The 11,032-nt window shown below is 30.4% G+C and overlaps 1 protein-coding gene across 1 annotated transcript; it reads left to right on the top strand.

Annotated features, from left to right (window-relative positions):
- Nucleotides 1–521: 521 nt before the first annotated feature.
- On the top strand, nucleotides 522–2,822 carry LOC110102389. Its single transcript, XM_020830717.1, has 6 exons — nucleotides 522–891; nucleotides 978–1,097; nucleotides 1,495–1,568; nucleotides 1,662–2,227; nucleotides 2,298–2,388; nucleotides 2,700–2,822. Exons 1-6 carry the CDS (start codon nucleotides 522–524, stop codon nucleotides 2,820–2,822), a joined length of 1,344 nt encoding a protein of 447 aa, XP_020686376.1.
- Nucleotides 2,823–11,032: the final 8,210 nt, after the last annotated feature.

Genomic DNA, 11,032 nt, shown 5'->3' with positions numbered 1-11,032 from the left:
TCTTTTCTCCACGCCGGTTGTTCCAGTTGTATTGGCACCAAGGTAGTGGATGCTTAAAAGATTCAATCCTTTTTCACCCTTAGATTTCTGGAATTGAGAGTGTGCACTATTCTGGATTTGAGAGCTATTGAAGTTATATTTAAATCTCTTGTTTAAATAGAATCCCACGGTGCTCAAGATACTGAAACATAACATATTTAATGCAACATAGAAGATCTTATATTTATGCTCTAATAGTTTATGCTTTCTTGATGAAATAAAATTTACTAATTAGTGTTTTTATAGATATGGACAGCAATAATTTGTGCTCTGTTGTATTCAAATATTTAGGATATTGGAATGCGGTGAAGGGACAAAGCAGGATAAAATATGTTGGTCGAAGTTAGAAAACTTTGAAATTTGAGAGAGGTGATATTAATTTGTTTGTGTTGAAAGAACGTACTGAAGCACTTTGCACATGAATTCGGGGTCATGCATGCGAACTGCATTATCATGTTAATGGAACATCACCAAAAATATACATGCCGATTTTGAATGATATCGATGTAATGGATATGCTTACAAGTTCATGTGATAGCAAAAGAGTGGAGGTGGTGATTGTAGTTAAAGATCATGAAGAAGATATGGGTTTTACAGATGACACTCAGTGCAGTGATATGCAGAACTTTAGTGTGAATATAAGGTCAAACAATGACATAATAGTTGATGGATTGTGTGAAGGTTCCTTTGCAGCTCAAGTTGAAGAGAAAAATTCTTTATGTGTTGATTCGCATTTCGAAGATGCATCAAGTTTCAAACAAGCTATTCGTACCAATGCAATTTTACAGAATTATGCTATCAAAATTAAAGCAAGTGACAAATATAGAGTTATTGTTATTTGCACATATCGAGGTTGTCCATGGAGAATACATGCCTCGGCTTTTCAGATGGCATTTCATTTGAAGTTAAAAAATTAAATTCAACACATTTATGCCCAGGGGTTAACAGAGCGGGGAATAAGCAAGCTAGTACAAGCTGGATCGCTCAGGAAATCAAGGACCTCGTGAAAAGAAACCCTGATATTACACCAAAGGATATTAGTAATAACTTGGAGACAGGTTTTGATTTATGTTTACCATACATGAAAATATGGCGTTCAAGGGAATTAGCAAGAGACCAAATGTTTGGTTCAATAGATGATAACTACAATTGGGTGCCATCACTAAGGTCGAAATTAATGAATAGGAATCCTGGCTCACATATAATATTCCAATGTGACAACAGAAATAACTCATTCAAGATGTTCTTTGTAAGTTTCAAGATTTGCATTGATGAATTCCTAGCCGTCTGCAGATATTTAATTGGCATTGATGCTTGTCATCTCAAATCAAAATATTTGGGTGCTTTCTGCAAATTGTTTGGATGGGAACAATAGTGTCTTCACTATTGCATTCTCTATTGCTGAGTCAAAATCAAAGAAAAGTTGGGAGTGGTTTATGATTAATTTGGCCACAGCTTTTAATGTTGACATTGAGCATGTAGCGTTCATATCAGATATGGAGAAAGGGCTTGGTGAAGCAATTAAATTGGTATTTCCTAACGTTGAGCATAGAGTATGTATGAGACACCTTTGGAAAAATATTAAAAAGCATTTTCGTTGTAATGATGGTCAAAATTTGCAGAAGTTGGTTTGGTCTACTGCAAATTGCTACAACATGCATGAGTATAATTCAAAGTTACAACAAATATTGCTCATCAGCCCACAAGTCCATTCATACCTAATGTCTTTAGCATGCAAGTGTTCTAAAGCAACTTTCTCGAAGGTTATTAAAAACCACTACAACACAAATAACATGGTTGAATCCTTCAATTCGTGGATAGAGGAGGCAAGGAGTAATAAGCCCGTTGTTGATTTGATCGACATGATAAGAGGTATGTTGATGGAACAATGTTCTCAGCAGAAATTAAATTCTAATTCTTGGAAGAGCCCTCTTATACCATGCGTGGAGGAGTACATTAGAGATGTAACAACTACAAAAGAGCATTTTATTATACGTCGGTCTAATCCAACAAATGCTGAAGTTGAAGGAATAAAGGATCGTCTTGAAGTCAACATAGAGAATCATATGTGTACTTGTGGATTTTGGCAGTTATCTGGGCTTCCTTGTGTACATGCTGCGGCATTTGTAGGAATGAGTCATCAGAATTTGTGGCACACATACATAGATGAACATTATTACAGCTACAGGTATGTTCACTAATTGTTGTAAACCTTAATTTTGTGTGAGTTAAATTATGAACACTAATAAATTTTGCAGGTATATAATGGCTTATGAAAGAGCTATCTCAACACTTCCAGGGAAGGAACAGTGGTCCATACCTACTGATTCCATATTCGTTTCTCCACCAGTATCAATTAGGCCTTGGGGCAGACCGAAGAAGAGAAGAATAAAAAACTTCCTAGAAGGAGCAAAGAAATCAAAAACTAATCATAAATGTGGTCGATGCAATTCATGGGGTCACCATAGAAGCACTTGCAAGGAACCTTTAAGTTTGGATGACGAGAATATTCAGCCTATTTTCTTTGGAAAAATACCAATTCGACATCCAAATAGTCAAACATATGCCACTTAATTTGGACTCAGTAAAATATATGTTATAACATCAAAATCTGCTACTATTTTTGATCCCATTTAAAACCTGGTTTTTTTATGTATCAGATTTTGATGTTACTGTTTAGACTGAATTTTGCTGTAACAGACTTTCTTGTTATAGATTTTGATGTAAGAGATTTTAGATTCAGCGTATGGGCTCATTATGAATTTTCTTGTACCAGATTATGAATTTTCTTGTAACAGATTTGGACTCAATCTATCATATCTACATAAACTATTCTTACTACTGGACTTTTCTTGCTGCATGAATTTTCTGGACTAAATATTGTTGTAACCTTTGGCTTAATTTGTTGTCACAGATTTTGCCAATTCGCAAGATCTGTAACAACCAAACTGTTTGACTCTCGATAGCAAAGCAAAGCTGAGATATACCCAGAGCAATTTATCGTCATTGCAGAGATTTACAGAGAGATATACCGTGAGCAATATTGAGTAAACACTGATGAAGAAGCTAATTAATATTACATTTCATAGTCATAGTTACATCCAAATGATTGAGTCATAATCAACAATTACAATTACAGTTGGTAAACAAATTTTTCATAGCGATAGCAACAACTAAACTTAGGATTATAACCAACAGTTTTTTATCTTTAAAATTTCATCTCTCAATGACAATATATGTGATAGACTTGTTTTGGCAAGTTCTTCAGCACATCGCGAGTCTGAATCATATGGCAAATCATTTACTTCATCACAGCAACGAAAGAAGTTGCAATCGTCTTCTGATCGGTTTCGGGAGCATCTGTAGAATTTCCTTCCTTCACTATGCGACTTGTGTGACGTGTATATTTTACATTGCAAATTGCAATGACAATAAATCCGATTACTTGGGTTTCTAATAGGCATCGCTGAAGAGCTCAACCTCATTTTTGCTGTAAAAAAAATAAAAAAATTCAACTAAATAGATGAAATCAAAGAAAAATAATAGAAACTTTCATGTTCGGAAAAAAATACTTAACGTTGTTTAGTACGGTTCTAAACAAATAAATCAGTTCTCAGTTATGCAAATCTGTAAGAAATGCTTTGCTTGTAAGAAATTTTGAAAACCTGTAAGAAATTTTCAAAAAAGCTTAAATCTGTAAGAAATGCTTAAACTTTAGAATAACTTCGATCTGTAAGAAATTTTGGAAAAGCTGATTTTGAAATAATCAACTCAAACAGAAACCGAAGATTTGTGCTAGAAGATCAAAATATGACCTTGTCGACCTTGCATTGTTTAGTGCGGTTCTAAAAAAATAAACCAATTGTCAGCTATGCAAATATGTAAGAAAAGCTTTGCTTGTAAGAAATTTTGAAAACCGGTAAGAAATTTTCAAAAAAGCTTAAGGGAAGCAGAGGCGTGCGAGAAATTGTGTTAGAAGATCAAAATCTAACCTTGCTTACCTTAGAAGATGCAATGCCAAGGGAAGCAGAGGCGTGCGAGACCTTTGGATGCAATGGAGAAGACAATCCCTCTCTCGACCGGAGGAAAGCCAACGCCTGCGAAAGCGTTCGAACAGCGATCGAGCGGCCCGGTATGTTTCCTCGCGCGACTGAGGGTAAGCGGAAAATTTTTTGCGCTTTTTGACGGAGACCTAACAGAGTGGTACAATAGAAATAGATATGAGAAATAGGTGGTATATAAGTAAATATGTTATTTTAGGTGTTTGATATGTATTTTCAGTAGTTTCAAGTGTTATGCATGTAAAAATCCATTTTTTTAGCTAATTAACTTTACTTTGATAGATCAGACCCATTTGATCCTTTATTATATAAAGTCGCTTCAATTTTCTCTAGCTTAGTTTGTTCATTATCTCCATTTACTTGACACACTTGAATAATCACCATAATGTCAACAGGTAGTGACAGCACATATTTTAGATTCAAGTATGTGTCCCGAGCATGAATACTTTCATGAGACCCCTTAAAATAGTTTCCTTTAAAAGTCTCAAATTCATTATTGGCATTTCCAATCTTGAAAATCAAGTTCATGCTAGAATAATTGCAAATGCTATTGCTCGCATGACTTTGTTTTTATATTTCGAACATAGGGACTCATATATTATGAATAGCATCATAATTAAAGAGATTCAATAAGAAAAATATGTTATTTATATTCATCAATCTAATATATTTTATCCATAGAGTGTATTCATTATCTTTATCTAATTTTATTTAAGTGAATGAATCTCCACAACATCAAATTTTTTTGAATAAGATAATTCTTATAATTTTAGTGGACAGTTCCATATGATTTGAAAAATCCCATATGGATGACCCTATTTTGCTAGCTCGAAACTTCAACCCAGCATGATATGATTATTGAACAAATACAACCAGACATGGGCATTGCGCAGAAGGAAGGGGAGCGTGACCAAGAAGAAGAACCATAACTTCATAGGAGAAGTAGGTAGGCGAGAACCCTTAAGATATACCCCTGGAATAGATGCTCTTCGACAAAGGAAGAGAAGGTAGTTGCAATTCAGAAAGAATGAATGATGTATTATGTTTGAATTTTAATGTGCAAATAATTCATATTATGTAATATCTTTATTAAAATTAAAGTAGTCTTTTGATGTACATTTACAAATTAAATAATATGATTTCTCTAAATTTTATAATTTATGTTTTATAGTAATTTTTTTACCAAAAAAAGCAAATCATTTAGTTTTTAAGATTTATTATATATTAATTTTATAATTTAGTTCTTTAATTATATATAAATTTTGGCTGTGAAATCTAGCTATATTATCAAATCAACTAGTTTTATCAACTTAGCACGTGTTGTAAAGTCACCATATGTTGTTAAATCAAGTTATATTTGATCAATCAAATAAGCATGTGCTATCAAATCATCTTGCGTTATTTATTTATTAGTTAAGCAACTCATAATTGATCATAAAAACTGATAGACATAGCCTATAAATTGATGTATGCATGCAAGTCATTCCCTTCATTCTAAACTTCTTCTATAGATTCTCATGTGCTTATTTTATGTTATTGTGCAATGTATCAGAAAGAAAAAAATCCTTTTGTAGAGCTTGATTATGGAGGGTCGCACTAGGTTAAAGAAATATTTAACATATTCCACTGATGATGCATTAGAGGATAAGACTAGATTAAATAAGTTTTATTGTTGTTGTGTGCATTCTTGATCCGACAAGGAAGACTGCATATTATGAGACATACACAGTGTAGTTATGACGATCCATTCTTGCAGGGATGAAACCGGTTTGAACGAAGAAGGTTGGAAATATGTGTAAAGGAATGTTTTGAAAATAGTAGGATATCTAACACCGATGAAGATTATGAAGGCAAGACATGCTGAAATAAGAAGGTTTGAAGATGAATCGGTTGAGGTGATTTTGGACAACCCAACGACTAATACATGTCGCTGTATGCTTTATCGAAAATGACATCCTGCGGCAGATACATTCCTGGTTAAGACGTATGAGAATCTGATATATTTGTCAGGTAAAACGACGAAAGAGTTTCTGGTTGCATCGGATTGGCAATGCGTCCTATATTGGTATCAACAAAAATTTGGTTGCTACCCAATCCAAACCCAACTCCAAGCTCGGATACACATCGTGTCATATCATGTATTTTGACTTGGCCAATTTTTTTTTTAGAGTCGTAATAAGTCCAAATCGAAATCCATCTTCGTCATGGTATTTTGATCGAATTATTTTACTTACATGAATTTTTTTTTATAATTTTTGGACACTAGTGAAAATCCTTTAAGAATTTGGTACCAGTGAGGATTTCTGGATTGTCGGATTTCCGTTTTGCAAAACGATTTCACCGATATTTTTTAAATATTATGTTTTATTTTATGGATATTTTTTGTAATTTTTTAAAGTCCCAAATAGATTTATAGATTTTTCTATTGATAATTGAGTAAATTATCTAATTAAAGAATATTATATTATTTTTATTCCTAAATATCTAACACCACTAAAATCATTTTTTTTTAAATTCCTTTAGCTTTTCCAGTTTTCTTTCCATTTCTCATGGCAGAGACTTGGTTTGAGGGATTTAAAAGAGATTTAGAGGAGAGAGAAAAATGAAATTGAGATTTGGAGGTCACTGTGCGATTTTTGTCCATCGAGCGGATATTTGCTCATCTCGCTGCAAGGAATCCATACTCTATTTTTTAGTTCAAATATTTTATGTTTTTGATATTTTTCTGCTTAGATTTGTGTTTTCATTATCGAAAAATGTGTATAACTTTGTATTGACAAAACTCTCACAGCGTAACTTTTTTTATGTAATAGAGATCATGATTATGAGTATTTTGAATATTTATTTGAGATTTTTTACCTGGTGATTTTGAAAATATATCAATTTTTATCTACCCTAAAATTTATTTTGACATCTAAAAATAGTAGTGTACTATAATAAAAATCTTAAAACATCACACATCGTGATAAATAATCGTTGAAGTTGTTATGCTTTTAGAACTTCATAATAAGTTCCTACTTATGTTTTAAATGAATATGAAGTCAATGTCATTTGTGTCTGTTTTTGTTGAAGTTAGTATGCTTTAATAATCTGTAAGTTCATGTATGTTTTAATTTGGTTCTAAATTTATGGTTCTAGTTGTTATTAAAATGCTGCTTATGAGTTCAGAAATTTAATATAATTTTTTATTAATTAAATTTAATATAAATTTTATTGTTTAAATTTAATATTATATATTAAACTGATCTATTCAACCATTTAATTTATAAAAAATTATTGAGATATAAAATTTTATATATTATATAATATTAATAATAGTATTATTATATATATATATATATATATATATTAATAAATGTATATATATTATTAAAATGTAATGTGTATATATATACTTTATTATAATAAATATTGTTAATATGTTACATTAATACTTTTATCTATTTTTTTCAAACAATATTGAAAAAAGCCTATTATAATGGTTTATTATTTAAATCCAAAAAAATGATATCTTATCTTATCATCTTTTTTTAGTTTTTATTTCTATTAAACTTGTATATAAGTCAATATTTAGAAGTAAAAAATGATGAAAAATTTAGATATTGAATTTAGTAAACACTCAAAGCAAATATATCAATAATATAAACTTAGCCTGCATGTAACACATAAGCATTTTATATTACCTATTTATAATAATAAATCTATTGTTTATATGTAAATATTTATATAGAATATATTAATATGACTTGTTTGTTATTAATATTATTTATTACAAATTTTAACATTAGATTATCTATTAATACTAATATTTTGTACTTATATAACATTTAATAGAATTTATATAAATATTTAATAAATAATTATAATTTCATTTTAAATTTAAAAACTTTTTAAACAAATTCTCGTCCAATATAACATATTATGGAATATAGAATCAATAAGTAATTATTTGTATATAAAAGCAACATTACTAATAACTACTTTTATTTATTTATAGTCATATGTTATATATTTTTATTATTTATTTATTTTTTCTCAATTTAAATCGGAATATTTTAATTGTGATTTTCTAAGAATCGGATTTCCATTATCCGATTCGCTAAGAAATCTGGTGTATTAATATCCAGTTCGCCGTCCTTTAAATCTTAAGTTTAATTTTTATATTTTAGTTTTAGTTATTTTATAATTATATAATTATGGATTAATCAATTATATTAATTAATCAAGTTATTTTTTAATTAGATAGATTATAAATGTGTATGTATGAGAAAAGTAAATTATTAATAGTTATATCTGATTTAAAAACATATTTAATATGATGTAATATATTTAATAATATTTATTTGTTATTCTTCATTAATATTTATTTTTATATCATATTTGATATATTTTATATTTACTAATATTATATTTATTCTATGATAGATTTAAAAAACATAATATTAAATATAACTTACCATTATTTTACTAATAATATTTTATGAAATTTAAAGTAATTAAAATTTAATTAAATTTTTTTAAAATCTCTATATTCATATCCTATTTCTGTTACTCTTATACAAATATAACTTCCAACACCCCGGCTCTTAAAAAATATTACGTAATGAAAATAAGCTTCGGCTCTTGTATGTAATGTTTTCAAAGAAAACACATTGATGAATTGCATTTTCTATTAAAAACGCATACATGCTTTTCGTTTACATGGAAAATGCATACATGCTTTGTGTTTTCAATGTAAAATGTGGCATTACTTTGCGTTCTCTTTAAAAAACGTTATCCATATTCACTTGGATGATCATTTTTAATTTTTTTATTATTAAAATCCTTTTGCTAATACATTTTGAAATCATGATCCTTTTGAAAATTTGGCTGCTCGGGGCTATCTTTTCTCACTCATGACCTGAAGAGATGGAAGAAACATGCCTATGTTCTGAATGATGCCTATCACGACAACGACCGCAAATCTCTATCGCAATGGTGATAAGAGATCTTATGCGCATACCCTTTCTGTTACCGTTGTTGAAGTAGACTCGATAATGATTAAAAATGAGGGTGATCACAACCGTTGATTTCAAATGGTTGAATGACAAACTATTTGAGCTCGAGTCGGCCTCGGTTTGAGTCCAATTTATTCCAACTAAATTTATTTGACATAATTAGACACAAATCAGTGCTAATTCTCAAGTCAATCGAATTCGATTGAACATAGTCGGGCCTGATTTGATTCAATTCAAGTCTGATTTAAGTTAATTTAGGTCCAGTCGGGTCAATTTAATAATAATTGAACTCGAATAGATGCAATTGAACCTGTATCGACACTGACTTGAATTGGATTAAGCTAGACGGAGTTCAATTAGCCTGATCAAACATGATTGAGGGAAAATCGTATCAAAATCGATGTCAACATTGATTATACTGAATTGTACAAGTGATGATTGAGGTACTAATTCTAATGATTCAGATGAGCATGTATATTGATCTCTTAGATCCTATATTGAAAGCTTTAGTGATTTTTGCTAGGCTTTATAAGCTCATTATGTGGTTTTACTGATTTCAGGTTAGGGAAGGGATTATGATCGTGTGGAGTGAGACTTATTGAGATCAACAAGTTCTTCTTTTACTTTTATTTTTTTTATAATCAGGATCTATTGATAGATTATTGATTATTAGTGATCTTCTGGCTATTAAAATGTGATTTTTATGAATGAACATAATGAAATATTTCCTTGTATATGATATTCAATGGCTTTTGCAAGATAGATTGATTTATGTTGATTATTTATAGAAGCTCTGATAATGATTAAAAATATAAAATAAATAATTCTTCCAGTTTAAATCTTGGGGCATAACAACTTAACAGTACAATGATAGAGATATTTTTCTCATAGATACCTAACATTCATTCAAAATATTTTTATTTTATATGGGCATGCACTAACATTTAAAATGTCGAAAAGATGCTTGTTTATTTAAGGTGCTTGGCACAATATAGAGCCGAGTCTATTTGCTTTCATGTGAATTATAAACTTCTTGGTTTGATTAAAAGCAATAAGTGCTTGTTGTTAGTAATATATTCAATTTGGAGTCGAAAGATGATTTCTTCAAAGAAATCTACATGAGAAAATCACCAATGTCATGATTGTCTTCTATGGCGAATTAGGCATCTTTTAATTTTGGCTTTTTCTCAAGCTAATTACTGGGATATAATTGGCTCGATGAAAAAACAAATATTTGTCTTAGTAAAAATGGTCCATTAATATATTGGAAGAGTCATTCCCAAACTGCACATTAAGTATTCAAGCAATTATCGACAATGTAGTAGATTGGAGTGACTTTTTTTGATTGATTTAAGAGTTTTTATATGTTATATTTGTAAATAAGAGATTTATATATTAGATATTTACAAATGAGATTTTAAAGTGTTATGCATATAAATATCCATTTTAAGATGATGCCATTCATTTTTTATATGATAAAAAGCTAGGGGTTGTTTGGTTTCGCACATTTAAAGTGCACTACAAAAGGAACACACGCATTTTAAATATTTTATTGTTTGGTGCAACGCAAACTAAAACATTTTGATCTCGTTGTAGCATTTTGCGGTGTATTCAAATCGAGCAAGTACCAAATACGTTGCAACTCTCTCAAGCAAAAAGAAGCGAAACCCCGACTGTCTGGCTTTTGCAGGCCTTCGCTCTCACGTCCTGCCCATGAAGTTCCCACTGAGCTTCGCAGGTTCCTTCCTTCTCTTCATGATAATATTCTCTTCTAATAGCCTTAGGCCTGTCGAGGTTTTTCTTTTCCCCTTTTCCATTTCTTCATTGTTATTTGACTTCGCCTGCTTCGTGTGAGGTAGAGTTTTGAACGAGTCGCTAAAAGCTCCTTCGCCTCCGTTGATGACGTTCCCTTCCTCTCTGATCAAAAGTCATGAT

The sequence above is a fragment of the Dendrobium catenatum genome, unplaced genomic scaffold, assembly GCF_001605985.2.
Source record: "Dendrobium catenatum unplaced genomic scaffold, ASM160598v2 fragScaff_scaffold_817, whole genome shotgun sequence".
Classification (NCBI taxonomy): domain Eukaryota; kingdom Viridiplantae; phylum Streptophyta; class Magnoliopsida; order Asparagales; family Orchidaceae; genus Dendrobium; species Dendrobium catenatum.
Note: the sequence above shows the minus strand (reverse complement) of the source record. Positions and strands in the feature narration are given on the sequence as shown.

Coding starts and splice junctions, on each gene's coding strand:
- LOC110102389 (XM_020830717.1), top strand. CDS start 522: ATGCCGATTTTGAATGATATCGATGTAATGGATATGCTTACAAGTTCA. Junction 1,098..1,494: donor TAGTAATAACTTGGAGACAG/GTTTTGATTTAT, acceptor ATTTGGCCACAG/CTTTTAATGTTGACATTGAG. Junction 2,389..2,699: donor CCATATTCGTTTCTCCACCA/GTATCAATTAGG, acceptor TTTATGTATCAG/ATTTTGATGTTACTGTTTAG.